Here is a 16,769-nt window from a genome sequence, read left to right as displayed (position 1 = left end):
TGTGTGACTTGTGACATTTTCCCCATTCGCACAGCTGGGGTGGGTGTGGCCTGTGCATGACTCACCGGCCCATGGGCCACCAATTGCTCCACACCCATTTGCCCTACTCAAGTGACCCTGAGACAGATAAAGCTCCAAGTGGTCTCTACTACTATCTAAAAGAATGCAAATGACCAGCTGTCTGCAAGGAATATAAATCCTTCCATTTCCCACCATCCAGTCAGAGCTGAAGAAGCTTCTTGGATGAGAAGTGAAACGTCTTCAAAGAAAAACAAGAAAGTCCAGTTGCCTCTTGAAAAAGCACCTTTGGGATTTTAGTCTGAAAGCAGAAAGATGCTTTAGAGCAGACGGGAACACAAGCCAGAGCACATGCCAGCAACTCCCTCAACCACAATTATTCTCTCCTAGGATCATGCACCAAGATAGGACAGCTGTGTGTCATTCCAGTAAAAGGCATCATTGCTTGAAGCATTTGCAGGCAGAGCTACTTGCAGCTGTACACTCTGAAGCACCGTTTTGCCTTCTAATTGAAACTGCTACACAACTTTGTTGTGGCAGTGAGGTGTTGATACAATTACTGTGTGTGACACATTTCTATTTATCCATTTGTATAACATATGTTACTTGGATCTTAATATGTACCACATGTCACTTTAGAAAAATGTTTTTTCTGTTCTGAAAATAATGGATTTTTAATGAATTAAAAATAAAGGGGTAAATAGAACCGTGAGGAGAGAAATGGATTGATTAGAACATTTCCTTTCCTAACTTTCTACCAAATTTCTCTCCACTTTGTCTTACGTATTGGCTTTAAAATTCACACTGGCTTCAAGTAAAACAAGTGATAATCTTCACAAATATGATGCAAATCTGTATCTTCTACTACTTCTGTTTCTCAGCTGCCTTATGAATGTTTCTTCTATACTGTACTGGACCCTGAGAATCCTAGCTCAGTTTGATATAGCAGTACCACACTACTTTCTCCCGCTCTCAGGGCCAGGGTCGATTTCAGTTTTTTCTCTCAAATAGCTTTCCTAACACGCTATATTTGTTTAGCTGAATGTACCACTCTAAAAAGAGAGTAAAGAAAATATTTTCTGATTTATTATAAGTAAATAAATGTTAATCTGAACTAAAACTTATACATTTATATAGAGGCATTAATGTTATATCCCTCAATTTAGAAATAGCAGTTTTTGTTGCTCATCTGAACATGACAAAAATCACGTTATCAGGTTTTCGGTTCTAGTGAACTATGAAAGAGCCGAAAAGCTGTGGCAGAACCTTCAGGACGCGTATTGTTTTCAGAATTTAAAACAAAGCATCACTTCTATATTGTGTCCTTCCATACTTAATTCTGATTTTATTTTCCTGCTGGGTTGTTTCCAATCTTCCTGTAATTCCTTCCCTTCCACATATTACCGCAATAAAATAAAAATAAATGTGTTTTTGTTATCTTATTGCTAAAATAGGTGTCAGCGAAACTGCAGCACAGAATTATTTGTGTGTACAGTATCATTTTGGAAACATTTTAGTTTTGGATGATCAGCATATCCTCGAAGAGCACAAAATCCATTTATACAATTTCTTACATGAAATTTATTGAACTACAATTAAAAGAATTTTATTTTAATATGATAACATAAGATTTTTAATTCACAAATATACCATTATAAAACAAGACTCTGTGTGTCTCTGTATATCTATCTATCTATCTATCTATCTATCTATCTATCTATCTATCTATCTATCTATCATCTATCTAATTGTCCCTGAAAGGGTATATATAAGAGTGTATATGTAAAAGTATACATAAACATTACTTTTTAAATATTTTCTTCCAGTTCCTTAGCTAGTTGGTATGCCCTCATAATTTATGTATGTAAAGTATCTCTGCATCTCTCTGATAGATGAGCCAGAAGGATGAAATCCAGCCAAAGTCTTCCGCCAGCTGAATAAGTAGAATGGTTTTGAAAGGTGCCTTCACTAAAGAGAAGTATTGTACTTTGCAGCAGTGAGATAAATTAAAATCAGAAATATGAACTTTGGTACAGGGCCTCATGTCTTTTCTACTGAGCACCTGAGTTGCCATAAGATCACACGTCCATGGAAGACTGAATATGCAGAGCTGCACTGAACACTGATGTAAACATTAACTCCCTTTTATTTCTCTTTTAGAGCTTTATACTCACTGGATTTTGAAGTGAGAAAATGCATGGCAAACTCTTTCAAGGTATCCAATCTAGTAGCACTCTTGTTTTTCTGATATACTAACAGTACCTCCTCTATTTTTATAACCATCTTATGCATGAAAGAACTCTGCTTTATTCAAGTGAAAATACAATGGCCAGCAGATTTAGCTACATTCCACACTGCTACCTCTGAATAAAGAGGAAAACAAATAGAAATTATTTATTTCAGTTTTCATTCCTAGAAATGGAAATATACTACTAATATATCGGATATTTCCCTTTTTGATGTAAATAGTATTATTGCAAGTGACAAAAATATTCTAAAAGTAATGTTTCCCCTTAATATTAGCATTTGAGTTTCTGGGTCATGTGGTTAAGCAGCAGCCAAGATACTTTAAGATCAGGTTTTTCTTTTATTTCTCATAGGAACAATATTTTATTTTTTCACTCTGAAATGAAAACAGCATACAGCAAATGAAGGACATGGAACAGAAGTAGTAATGTTTATAGTAAGGAAAGTGGCATGCCATCAAGTAACCTTTTTTTTAAAAAAAAACTTTTAACAAAAAAAAACTTTTTTAACAAAAAAAAATTATATATTATACAATAAATGTGACTGCTCACAAATCAATCACAACATGTAATTCATTTATTCACTTCAATACATCCTGCTTGGGCACCTTTAAATTTTTCCAGCGCCTCAACACCACTTTGTATTTATCATTCTCATTCTTCTCAGATGCTTTCCTTAGAACAACTCGCATAACTACAGCTGTTTCTGTTTCTTTGTCTTCTCCAAGAATGAGATCCAAGGTATCACCAACCTTTACCTGAAGAAGAAGGGGGGAGAAGATGAGGGAGGGAGAAAAAATGGTCCATTTTTTTCATTGAGCAACTGTACGAATAACTTGGCTGACATTGATTAGAATGTTTTCACTCCCAGCTTGGAGGAAAGCTGCAAAGATGACTGTTTAATAGGCATGCTTTTTTGCGGCATAAGTTCCATGATTTGGGGATGATGTGCATTAAGAATGTACGCATTTATAGGAAAACGTTACTATAAACCCATTATCAGACATTTCTAGTCCATGAAATTTAAGAGCCACAATAAAGAAGCTACAGCAGTAATATGACACCACCATAAACCATACAGGTGAAACTCAGAAAATTAGAATATCGTGCAAAAGTTCATTTATTTCAGTAATGCAACTCAAAAGGTGAAACTAATATGAGATAGACTCATTACATGCAAAGCAAGATAGTTCAAGCCATTATTTGTCATAATTGTGATTATTATGGCTTACAGCTCATGAAAACCCCAAATCCACATTTCAGAAAATTAGAATATTGTGAAAAGGTGAAATATTCTAGGCTCAAAGTGTCCCACTCTAATCAGCTAATTAAGCTATAACACTTGCAAAGGGTTCTTGAGCCTTTAAATGGTCGCTCAATCTGGTTCAATAGGAATCACAATCATGGGAAAGACTGCTGACCTGACAGCAAATCATCATTGACACCCTCCATAAGGAGGGAAAGCCTCAAAATAAAATTGCAAAAGAAGTCGGATGTTCCCAAAGTGCTGTATCAAAGCACAATAGAAAGTTATGTGGAAGGGAAAAGTGGGGAAGAAAAAGGTGCACAAGCATCAGGGATGACCGTAGCCTGGAGAGGATTGTCAGGAAAAGGCCATTCAAAGTGTTGGGGACTTTCACAAGGAGTGGACTGAGGCTGGAGTCAATGCATCAAGAGCCACTACACACAGACGAATCCTGGACATAGGCTTCAAATGTCGTATTCCTCTTGTCAAGCCGCTCCTGAACAACAAACGACGTCGGAAGTGTTTTACCTGGGCTAAAGAAAAACAGACTTGGTCTGTTGCTCAGTGGTCCAAAATCCTCTTTTCTGATGAGAGCAACTTTTGCATCTCATTTGGAAACCAAGGACCCAGAGTATGGAGGAAGAATGGAGAGGCACACACTGCAAGATGCTTGAAGTCCAGTGTGAAGTTTCCGCAGTCTGTGTTGATTTGGGGAGCCATGTCATCTGCGGGTGTTGGTTCACTGTGCTTCATTAAGTCCACGGTCAATGCAGCCGTTTACCAGGAGTTTTTGAAGCATTTCATGCTTCCTTCTGCAGACGAGCTTTATGGGAATGCTGACTTCATTTTCCAGCAGGACTTGGCACCTCCCCACACTGCCAAAAGCACTTAAACCTGGTTCAATGACCGTGGGATTACTGTGGTTGATTGGCCAGCAAACTCGCCTGACTTGAACCCCATGGAGAATCTATGGGACATTGCCAAGAGAAAGATGAGAGACATGAGACCAAACAATGCAGAAGAGCTGAAGGCCCTACTGAACCATCCTGGTCTTCCATAACACCTCAGCAGTGTCACAGGCTGATGGCTTCCATGCCACACCGCAATGAGGCAGTAATTGCTGCAAAAGGGGCCCAAACCAAATACTGAGTACATATGCATGCCTATACTTTTCAGAGGTCCGATATTATTCTATGTACAATCCTTGTTTTATTGATTGCATGTAATATTCTAATTTTCTGAGATGGTGGATTTGGGATTTTCATGAGCTGTAAGCCATAATCATCACAATTATGACAAATCATGGCTTGAACTATCTTGCTTTGCATGTAATGTGTCTATCTCATATATTAGTTTCACCTTTTAAGTTGCATTACTGAAATAAATGAACTTTTGCACGATATTCTAATTTTTTGAGTTTCATCTGTATATTACACCCCAGTGGTGGGTTGCCAATTTTTTTACTACTGGTTCGGGAGCGCATGCGCAGAAGCATCCAGGTGAGTGGGCGGAGCCTCCCACCATCACTACTACCAGTTCGCCCAATCCAAGCCAAACTAGGAGCAACCCACCTCTGTTGCACCCGTGAGTCCACATTTGGAATACTATATCCAATTTTGATCACTAAGATTAAAAAAAAATACTGTGAGTCTAGAAAGAGCACACAGAAGAGAAACAAAAAGGGACCTGGAAGCTAAATTCTACAATGAACAGTTAAGTGAACTTTAGGCTAAACTTTGTTTAGCCTAACAAAGATAAGGTTTAGGGGTGACATGATAGCTGTCTTCTAGTATTGGACAGGCTGTCACAAAGAAGAGGAGGCTGACTTAGTCTGCAAAGCACCTGAAGGCAGGACAAAAGCAATGGCTGGAAGCTTGACAAAGAGAGATTCAAGGAGACATTTCCTGACAGTAAGAACAATTAATCAATGAAACAACTTGCCTCCCAGAGTTGTGGGTGCTCCATCGCTGAAAGATTTTAAGAAAAAGACAACCATGCTTATTAAGGTGGTCTGCCTTGAGAGGTGGGTTGATCTTGAAGACCTCAAGACCTCCACCCCTATGATTCTATTTTACTATTCCCATTCCATTCCGTTCTATAATTTACAAACCACATGAACTGGGTTCATAGAACCAAGCAAAGCTCCTTATGATGTACTGTACAGCAACATGATGTGTCTTGGTATCTTGCTTGTAAAATGGTGATGGGTCAAATCAACCTATTTCCACAGCACAGTTCCAGATCATGGGAAGAATGAATACACAGTGTAAGATTGGTAGGATGTGGCACTGAATAGTTTCTCTTTCCCCATTGCCTGAAGTCCTTCAGTGATTTTCAAAATAACATAGAACTCTTACTCTAAGAATCAAACATAAACACATCTACTGTAATGTGCTAAACTTAATAATATCTCCATAAGAATCAAAATATTCTATGATTAAATGGTTGTTGCTATTACTAACTGAATTTCTAGGTGCTGAATCTACCAGATTTATGACAATTTATAGCCACATACATCATAATAAAATGTTCATAGTAAAAATTAGCTACAGTCCCTAATAAAATGGACAACACAATATGCTTCAATCCACCCCTCTCCCCAAATAACAATTATCATATACAGAGGAAGCAAAAAGTGGCAACGGTGAACAAACCCTACAAAACAAAAGTTTTCTCCAATTTCTGGGAGGCCATCAGTGAAAGAACCAGCCTCAGTACTAGAAGCAGGCTGTTCCACAGCACTTGTACTGAGATGGTGCCACCCCAGACAACTAAAAAAACCAAGCCATTGGTAGCAGCTTCTTCTGGGAGAAACTTAGGTCAACTCAGGTACCTTAACTAAAACAAAACAAAACCAACAAAGCAGTAACCATTGGCCTTCCTCCTAACTTACAATTAAAACTGAGTTCTAGTTTAACACAATGGTCTAATTAAGAAGCCAGAATTCTTCAAAAGTGGGAAAAAATATGAAGAATGCATGCCCAAAATTTTAGATAAAACTTATTCCAATTATTCATCTGACTTTAAATTATGCCTAAGAGATACATTGAACTAGCTCATTTTTGAAATGCAGTATTAGTTGTATAATACAACATGCAACTGTTACTTTAATAATCTGGTTATTGAAATGTAAACAGTTCTAGAAATAAAAATAAGCAGATGGCCAAAAAAATAATAAACTTGGGTCTCAATGCCATAAAGACAAACGTTTTTTACATAGTGCTGTGATCCTGTTTCACTATGTAATATTTATGAGAATTAAATTCTATCCATGACTTCTCATGTTAATTTAGTTTATACCGTGAATTTCAAAAAGTCTTACCGATCTACTTTTCTTCCACAATTTTTCTCCATTCAGTCTAAGCTCACCATTGTAGAATGCATCTTCCACTTTGCTTTAAAACAAAAAGAACCCTATTTTTATATTTAATATTCTTGCTAAAATTATTTTTACAAAAATACTAAGAATAACCTTTTCTACCACTGCACCATATGTATATAGATAGCTACTATATCTGTTTTTCAACCTTGGCGACTTTAAGAAGTTGTGGACTTCAACTCCCAAAATTCACCATACAGCAACGCTGGCTAGGGAATTCTGGGAGTTGAATTCCATACATCTTAAAGTTTCCAAGGTTGAAAAACACTGAGCTAGATCATATCAATTAACATAAATGATAACAATGTTTCACTTTAGCATTTCCCACTCTAGTGCAATTGATTCACTTTGTATGGACTTCCAGATACAGTAAGTTTTTACAGAAGGAAAATCAATGCTGCATTTATTAAAGCTAAATAAGACTGCAATCCTATGCATAGTTTTGATGAAGTAAATCCTGTTAAGCATATTCAGGTTTTCTTAAACATTTCAGAGAATCCAGTTATAAAATGTGTTAAATATACATTTAAAATAAACAGCTTTCAGGTCAAAATGTCAATCTTCTTCTTATGTGATCAACTGAACAGTTCAGACTGTTGGTCTGTGATCAGAAGTCAGGAACAATTTCTACTTAAATCTGTTTTATTACCTTCTGCAAGTAAAATAACTAAGGTTGATAACGCAGGCCTAATTTTTCTGTTCTTCATTCAAAGCTTTTTACTATTTATATTAAATACACCAGATCCTGAAACAAATGATAAAATCTAAGCAAGAAACATGCATCATATCATGGTGTCTGGAAGCTTTAATTAGAGGAATAACCAAGAGACTGCAAATTAAGTTGGAAAAAATTTCTCATTAAGAGCTATTTTGTTTGTTTTAATGACCATCAGCTGATGCTAATAGTTCTCATTATTTCTTTATAGCCAAATTTACAGTATTTAACTGACCAGTCTGTTTTCATAGGGATTTTAATCACAAGCTACAAAAGTCATTTTAAATAACCTTCCTCAACTTAATGCTTTCCAGATGCTGTTACAACCAGCACCAGATTGGGAAAGGTTGATGAATACTATCTCAACATACATAGTGCTGTAGTATTGACAAAACCAAAACAACAACACATATTAATAGTTTCCCTAAGAGGGAAACCATTAACTAGCTTTCTCTTAGCAATGTTAAACAAAATATCATTAGCTATATCTTGTAATTCCTTTACTTACAAGTTATTTTAAACTTTCAGACTTACTTTCTTGCAATATCTAAACCAGATTTCAAGATTACATCGAATCGGAAAGACTGTACTACTTTCTCAAGATCTTTGTAATTCTTCACTAGGCTGGGATCATCTTCAAACTCATCTTCTGAATCAGTTATCTCTTCATCAGTGTCTTCCTCCGCCAAGTCTTCTTCCATAGTTCGTTTCACATCTTTTTTATGTGAGTTTTTGTTACTTTTGTGTCGGACCGAAATCCCTGTGACACTTTTTGACCACGGTATTAAAAATGCATGATGCTGAATGGGAGAAACACAGAAATGTTTGGGGAGAATTGCTGTTCTGGGATACTGGCTTGCAGCACAAAGAAAGGTCCTCCAGGGAGAGCTGAGTTTGTGAGGAGATTTGGCCAGGAGTCCAAGCCAGACATTTAGATTTCTAAAAGCACCAAGAAGCAATTTATATCCTGTCATAGCATACCCTGTAACAAAGGATTAAATAGTTAGGACATTGCAGGTTAGTAATTTTCCAAGATAAATGATGCAACTTACATATTCCAAAGCAACAAGAGATGTAGGAAGGTATGGGATTCACAAAATTCCAAACACATTAAAGAATATGTGGCACTGAATTAATTCAATTTAATGTGTCGCTGTGTGATGTGATTTTTTTTAAAACGCCAGGGACTTGGTTGTAATCTTTAATGTAAAATGACATTAAAATAATTTACCCCCAATCCAAATAGTTAAAGATTTCTAGCTAGTATTTTTGGCTGTCCTAGGTAAGGTTAGGCAACATAATACCAACAGGTACCACTGATGTCATAAAAATCTACAATGCTCACAAAATCATCTGCCAAAGTTCTGTATTACGTATTCACAATAACTCAATGGCTTACATTAACTTACCAGCAAATAATTACCCCTTTCATGCTCTGTCCTGATACTAACACACAAAAAACACTATTTATAAACAAGGCATTGAAGAATAGTGGGAGAAATTTATTACTTTATCCATGAATTGACTGTTTTGCTGGTCTATGACTAACACAAATTGATTTGAATCTACTGTGATGAGCCATATTTTGACAAATGAGTTGGGAATGAAGACCTCAATGAAATCTTCATTATTTTGTCAAGAGGGTTAGATTTAGAAATGAAACATAGACCTGCTTTGACAGTTCAAACTTTCTTAGGAAAGAAAGCCAAACCTACACATTATTTAATATTTCTTTATTTCTTCTTGGGCAGGCAATCTAAAGAAGTTTACAATCAAATAATAATTTAAATAGTAAACTTTAATAAATTAGAGCAGTGCAAAAGATGTGATATTGGTGGGGAAAAAAATCCCAAGGCTTTCACTACAAAGAATGCCCAACTATGAGAAACAGCAAAATAACAATAGGTCAATTGTAGTACTGGATTCAAGACAAGAAATCTTCTAATCACCTTAGTAACCAACTTGCCCTATAAAGGCAAAAGCAGACTGTTAGGTATCCTGTTCCCTGGTTTTCAAGGGCACTCTTTGTCAAACACAAGATCATGAACTTGGTTTGGTAGTTAATTGGTAGCCAGTCAGTTGCTTCAATAAAGATGCAATGTGTGCATAGCCAGATCCCTCACTTATCTAAACATGAAGCTACCCAGCATATGAACAATAGCAGCTAGGTTTCCATATACAAGAACGACCACAGCCAATGCAACAAGAGAATTGAAAGGTCACTTGGTCCTCCAGGATCAATTATTATTCCAGGAATATATGAAACTATTCGACGTCTTCAGTCCACAACCTCGCCAAAAGAATAAAAAACAGAAGTCAAATCAAATTCCACTCCAAGACAAATTCACTAATTCCCCCACCTGGAAATCTATCAACCATGAGCTGTCATGAGAGAATTCCACTTCAATTTATTGGGTCCCAGCCATCCATACAGAATCTAGATACTTATTCTAAATTTGCCTGCTTTCTCTTAATTTAGGTGTCATGAAGAAGTAATCTACATGCCTTTAACATCTGATGGCATTTCACGTCCAAACACCTGATGATCATCATATATGTGTTAAATAGCATTGAGGAAAATTAGCCCTCTATGGTACCCATAGAGGCACAGTGACATATGCTATTTTCCAAGACCAAAACTCATTCTGTCCTAAATAATCAGAAAGGAACAAAAATAGTGTTTTCCAAGAAAATCTGAACTGCACAAATATTATCTTCTCCAGCACTCTGCCCCAAAGAGAAATATTATGATTGTAGAGATAGTATTAATAGTAATAGTTAATCCCCTGAATCCAGAGAGTGCTTCTTCAGAAATGGACATAGAAGGACCACCTTTAAAATTAGGGGTGTCCATTCATCAAAAAAGAACATAAAGCTCTACACTCTACCTAATCAATTCCTTTTTGTTATTGCAAAATAATCCAAGATGGTCATAGATCAAAGGAGTACACAGTAGGCCTCCTAGTAGAAGCAAGTCCACTTAGTTTTCAGCTTGTAACTTTATGCTGTGGACCGCAAGCAAGTTTCTATCTGGATCTAAACATCAACCCTTACTGGGAACTCTAAAAGCAGTATAAAAGTATTCATACAACCCTCAGGGCAGTGCAATGCACCTTAAATTAATACAATACTATACCGACTGAATTTACTTCTTAACGGTCTCACACAATATGACCTGCAGAACAGCCATTAACAATAAGGAGCCATGTACAAGAGGCCAGTCAATCTCAAGCATCGTTGCTATTACTTTGATGGCAGACGAATTAATAGGTCACAGCCGCACTCATTTTTCTCGTCCCCTGATCTTAACAAAGGATTCAGGCACAAATGCCACGGAGGTCAAACGCCCCTGGTTTTGGATAAGAGAGAGGGGTGTGTGTGTGCGCGCGCGCGTGTATGTGTGAATAACTCCGCAGAGGGCAATAACAAGAGTCAAGGTCGAATTTATGAACCCTACCGTAAATACGGTAAAAACCGCGCTCAATCCCGACTGTACAACTTCCCGCAGCAGATCAGATCTTGCGCCGCGTGTGTAACCCCCGCCCTCCACCCGGTTGCCTAGCGGTCCTGCGTCCGATTCCGGCCTCCTTTCGCCGAAGCGACAGAAGGAACCGGAAAGCGCTGCTTCTTCGGCCGGGCCCGAGCAGCGCCTGCCTGCCTTCCCCACTCTATGACCCAGCCGGCCACACTACCTGCCTCCGGCCGGCGCTTGCAGCCCAAACCCTGCCGCTCGGCCCCTCTCCGTGCCCGTCTTCCTTCCCTTTCCCGCAGGGATCAAAGGGAGGCAGCGAAGACGGAAGCGGAGCTTAGTTTTTGTCAGAGGCGACAGCGACCCCTGCTGGAAAGAAGGGCCTCGGAGGACCTGGCGACTATAGGCCGCAGTCTTCCAACTCTCCGCTGCGGCTTCTTCCCTGGGCTCAGAAGAGCCAAGGCAGATGGTGCATGGTACAGCTCTGCGGCTGTGGGCGATGCAATCTAAGGAGAGCTTGGTCTCACTTTACAACCAGATGAGCTTCAGAAAGTCGGGACGACCTCGGAAAGATGCCACAGTTGCACCTATTTTGCAGTGTTGCATATTGAATGCATGGTGTTACAGCGCGTTTCTCCACCCCCAACCAACTGTTCTTGGTTTGCAAGCTTTAATATTATTACATATTATTATTACATGTAAATATTACATCCTTTACTGAAAAGGCGATGAAACAATGGAGAACTGAGTTGGCAGTAGGGAATGAGATCTACGGAATGGTTAATATCAAGCTAGGAATTTTCCAGGGTGATTCACTTTCACCTCTTCCCTTCATCATCGCAATGATCCCACTATCAATAATCTTTAAAAAAAAATGAAATTAGGCTACCAAACAGCCAAAGAAGCTGAAAAAAATTCGCATTTACTATATATGGATGATTTGAAACACTATGGAAAGTCAGAAATAGAAATCCAATCATTGACAAACACAGTTGAGGATTCAGCACCGATATTTCAATGCAGTTTGGCATGGAAAAATGCGCCACTGTATCCATAAAAAGGGGCAAAATCACTGCATGTGAGGGAATTGAAATGCCCAATGGCCAACTAATTAAATGCAACGAAAATGAAGCCTACAAATACTTAGGCATTCTGCAGTTGTATAACATCAAGCATGGAGAAATAAAAACTATTGTCAGGCGAGAGTATACCAACAGAGTTAGGAAAACTTTGAAATCTAAATTGAATGGTGGAAATACAATCAAGGCCATAAATACCTGGGCAATACCAGTTATAAGATACACAGCTGGTATAGTTAACTGGACACAAACTGATTTGGACATTTTGGACCGAAAAACCAGGAAACTAATGACAATGCACTACAGTTTACATCCACGTGGTGATACTGATAGACTATACCTGCCCCGAAAATCAGGTGGCAGAGGATTATTACAAGTGAAGCAAACAGTTGAAGAAGAAAAACATGCACTGGCTGATTATTTAAAAGAAAGTCAAGAACATCTATTAATCGAAGTAAAGAACAAAAATCTACTGAAGGCCCAACAGACGAAACAAGAATACAGAAAAGATGTGATATAATCAAGAATGGAGAGTTGGCAGAACAAAGCACTGCATGGCCAATTTCTGGAAAAAATAAAAGATAAAGTGGACAGTGAGCAAACTTGGTTATGGTTAACAACAGGTACATTAAAGAAAGAAACAGAGTCACTAGTCCTGGCTGCGCAAGAACAAACTATCCGCACAAATGCCATTAAGGCCAAAATCGAAAAATCCTCTGATGATGCCAAATGCAGACTTTGCAAAGAAGCTGATGAAACTGTTGATCACATACTCAGCTGCTGTAAAAAAAATCGTGCAGACTGATTATAAATTGCGGCACAATTCAGTAGCACAAATGATCCATTGGAATTTGTACAAAAATTATAATATTAAAACAGCAACAAACTGGTGGGAACATCAGCCTGAAAAAGTCACCGAAAATCAGATGGTCAAGATCTTGTGGGATTTCCGTATACAAATGGACAAAATACTGGCGCATAATACACCAGACATCACAATGGTTGAGAAAAATAAGGTCACAATCATAGACATCGCAATACCAGGTGATAGTAGGGTCGCCAAGAAGGAACATGAAAAAATTGCAAAATACCAGGACTTAAAAATCAAAATTCAACGACTATGGCACAAACCAGCAGTGGTAATTCCAGTGGTAATTGGTACACTGGGTGCTATTCCAAAAGCACTGGAATTACATTTAAAACAGTTAAAAATTGACAAAATCACCATCAGTCAAATGCAAAAAGCCGCACTGCTTGGATCTGCACGCATATTACGAAAATACGTTATGACGTCCTAGGCCCCTGGGTGGGGCCCGACTAGTAACCAATGCCAAATCCGGCGAAACAACTGGCCGCTGTGATACAATTGTATAATAATAATAATAATAATAGCCAAAAGTTTGAATTTGAGTACAGCAAAAACCACTGGGAACATCAGGTTCAGAAGGTTTTAGAGAATGAGAAAGTCAAAATCTTGTGGGACTTCAAAATTCAGACTGACAGGCACTTGGCCCACAACACACCTGACATAACAATAGTTGAAAAGAAAAAAGTATGGTTCATTGACATTGCAATATCTGGAGATGCACGAATTGAAGATAAACAGCAAGAAAAAAATCACAAAGTACCGGGACTTGCAAATTGAACTTGAGCGACTGTGGAAAAAGAAACCGTGTGTTGTCCCGATTGTAATTGGAGCCCTTAGAGCAATACCTAAAGGGCTACCTCGCTATTTGGAAATTTTAAATTTATGGGACTTGAACGTTCTGATTCTACAAAACACCACCCTACTTGGAACAGCTTACATCCTCCGACATTACCTTAACAGTTCCTAGGTCAGTGATGGCGAACCTGTGGCACGTGGAGCCATTTGTCAGGGCACGCGAGGCGCTACCCTGTCAGCTGGCCAGCGCACATGCGCCGCTGGCCAGCTGAGTTCACCCTTTTTAATGCCATTTTTTGCCCTCCCCAGGCTCCAGAGACTTTATAGAAGCCTGGGAAGGGCAAAAAGAATCTCCCCCCCCCCATGAGGCCTCTGGAGGCTTCATGAGCTTCCCTGAATCTTCCGGAGCGCAAAAAAATGGGCCTACGGGCAAACCGGAAGTGACTTCTGGTTTGCTCGGAGAGTCGTTTTGACTGCTCCCGAGGCTTCAGGAAAGCCTCCTGAAGGTCCCTGAAGCCTTCGGAGCACTCAAAACGACCCTCCGAGCAAACAGGACTCCCGGTTTGCTCGGCGGGTCATTTTGACTGCTTTGGAGGCTTTAGGGAAGCTTCCTGAAAGTCCCTGAAGCCTCCGGAGGGCTTCCGGGGGGCGGAGGAGGCTGTTTTCGCTTTCCCCAGGCTCCTATAAAGCCTCTAGAGCCTGGGGAGGGTGAAAAAAGCATGCAAAAATGGGGGGGTCATGCCTGTAGTGCGCACATGCACATGCACACTGGGGGGTTCGTGCATTGCATTATGGGTGTGGCACACCCGTACACAACCCCCCTGCGCTCCCCCCACTTATGGCACATGAGCCAAAAAAGATTCGCCATCACTGTCCTAGGTCCTTGGTTAGGACTCGAGCTGTGGAGCTACCAACCAGCCCCAAAGGCTGTGAATCTCACCAAAGATTAACCACATAATAAACCAAGTGCCTCTAAGAACAGCCAAAATTTCTTGTCTAGGCCAACAGTCATTTAAATCTAGTATGCTGGATACATGAGCCGAGGTGGCACAGTGGTTAAATGCAGCACTGCAGGCTACTTCAGCTGACTGCAGTTCTGCAGTTCGGCTGTTCAAATCTCACCGGCTCAGGGTTGACTCAGCCTTCCATCCTTCCAAGGTGGGTAAAATGAGGACCTGGATTGTTGTTGGGGGCAATATGCTGACTCTGTAAACCGCTTAGAGAGGGCTGAAATCCCTATGAAGCGGTATATAAGTCTAACTGCTATTGCTACTGCTATATATGAGAGATGTCCCTTAGTCCCTCTTCCAAAAATTATCAGCCACTCCGTCTTAATTTGAAGATGCCTTTCTTATTATGAAAGCAACCAAAGATATCATTTGAGTGCCAACTTCCCAAAAATTGTACTGTATTTTCTAAGATTTTCCATGATCCTTTGCCATAGATTTCGTGTCTCCAAGTGTATATCTGTATTATCTGAATTGGATACCACCAGGAACATAATTCCATACAGTTCCCCTAGGAATTTCTGAATATCCCTTCTTCAATTTGTCAGGTACACATTTTCCATTTGGTTTATTGTTGTTGCTGAATGGCAGGAGTGTCAAACTCATGGCCTGCGAGCCACATGCATCAAGCACTAGCCATGGCCATCTCCAGTTTAGCAAAGGGAGAAAAGTCGTGATACGTCACATGACAACAACATGACGACGTGAGTTTGACATCTCTGCTATATGGTTTCCCCACCATTTCTTAGTAGCAAGTGTTAAGACGCAATAGATAAGTACTGGAAAGAAAGAGAGAGCTACTGTGCATCTCTGTGCTAGTGTAGAGGAGTATGGAGATAACCTTGAAGAATGAATGCAACAATAGATACAGTTTGAGCAGGTGAGAAAGAAACTCAAGATTGTCCTACTCTGAACTAAGAAGAAGGGAGAGAGACAGTCAGGATTTCAAAATTCTCTTATTATGGCCTCTTAAGAGTAAAATACAGTTGCAGTCACTCTTTTGGTGTCTGTTTCCTGACCTGGCCTATCTTAAAGGGGTGATGGCCAATCTGCTGATTTAAGGAGCCTACCATGCTGAAGAACAATCTAGTTCCCTACCTTAGTATCTTTAAATATTGAGTGGCAGGGGGAAACTTTCACTGTCCCTTGGTTCATGCAGAAATTTTGAGTCAGCCCCAGCCTTACAGCCTGTGTCCTGCTTTGCCAAGGGCATAAAATCATACTGCTCAGCACATGTTCCCTGTTAAGTCCTGAAAGAAAGAAAGAAAAAAACCCTCTGTTGTCAAGCAAAAACTCTTTTTGTTCTCCTAGAGGTTCATAATTATTGTTGACTATCAGAGGTTTGCTTGTTAGGTTGCTGTTTAATTATACAAGTTAAAGTGTGTGATATTAGCTTTCAAATCGCCATCTAACCCCCACCCAACCCCAATACAGAGGAAGACAAAAATCAGTTTGCATTAACTGAGTGTTCCATTTATTAAAACTGCTCACATTAAATTAAAGTGAGAGCAGTAATTTCACCACTGTGACTCATAAATGTTTTTATGGTCTAGTACATATATCTGGCACTGAAGATTTAGTAGATTTTTTTTTAAAATACTTGTCATGGTGATATAGTTTTCAGAATGAATTTTGGTTTCATTGTTTGTTTGCTTGACTTTGGGATAATGGCTCCTTCCTTTGAACTCTCCTGTGAAGGTTCTTTTTGGATGTTTGTTATTTAATTTGGAGGGGGGAAGAACCTTTAAACATCTAAAACAAAGGCATTGAGGTAATTAAAATATATGTTTGTCCTTTATGCCATAATAGTTAAGGGTGGAAAAAGAGACTAGAGCACCTTCTTTATAAGGAAATGGTGCTTTGAGATAGAACCTGGCAGGTAAGGAAATCAAGGCCATTATAAAGTTATCATAGAGAAGATTGAGGGGAACATTTAATATAGGTAAT

The 16,769-nt window shown here is 39.1% G+C and overlaps 1 protein-coding gene across 5 annotated transcripts; it reads right to left on the bottom strand.

Annotated features, from left to right (window-relative positions):
- Positions 1–2,592: 2,592 nt before the first annotated feature.
- Positions 2,593–11,393, bottom strand: MTRES1 (mitochondrial transcription rescue factor 1). Of its 5 annotated transcripts, XM_032215945.1 has the most exons (5): positions 11,297–11,359; positions 9,554–9,894; positions 8,139–8,586; positions 6,833–6,905; positions 2,593–3,022 (listed from the first exon to the last, which is right to left on the bottom strand). In XM_032215945.1, exons 3-5 carry the CDS (start codon positions 8,576–8,578, stop codon positions 2,846–2,848), a joined length of 690 nt encoding a protein of 229 aa, XP_032071836.1. In that variant the 5' UTR covers positions 8,579–8,586; positions 9,554–9,894; positions 11,297–11,359; the 3' UTR covers positions 2,593–2,845. The 5 variants fall into 5 exon arrangements, with proteins under 5 accessions (XP_032071836.1, XP_032071833.1, XP_032071835.1 ...); XM_032215942.1 differs by lacking the exon at positions 9,554–9,894 and having other exon boundaries at positions 11,297–11,393; XM_032215944.1 differs by lacking the exon at positions 9,554–9,894 and having other exon boundaries at positions 11,301–11,387.
- Between the last annotated feature and the right edge of the window lie 5,376 nt (positions 11,394–16,769).

Source organism: Thamnophis elegans, chromosome 4, assembly GCF_009769535.1.
Source record: "Thamnophis elegans isolate rThaEle1 chromosome 4, rThaEle1.pri, whole genome shotgun sequence".
In the NCBI taxonomy this organism is placed as follows: Eukaryota; Metazoa; Chordata; class Lepidosauria; order Squamata; family Colubridae; genus Thamnophis; species Thamnophis elegans.
Note: the sequence above shows the minus strand (reverse complement) of the source record. Positions and strands in the feature narration are given on the sequence as shown.

Coding starts and splice junctions, on each gene's coding strand:
- MTRES1 (XM_032215942.1), bottom strand. CDS start 8,578: ATGACAGGATATAAATTGCTTCTTGGTGCTTTTAGAAATCTAAATGTC. Junction 6,906..8,138: donor GGTTTAGATATTGCAAGAAA/GTAAGTCTGAAA, acceptor TTTGTTTTAAAG/CAAAGTGGAAGATGCATTCT. Junction 3,023..6,832: donor TGTGGAAGAAAAGTAGATCG/GTAAGACTTTTT, acceptor CTTCTTCTTCAG/GTAAAGGTTGGTGATACCTT.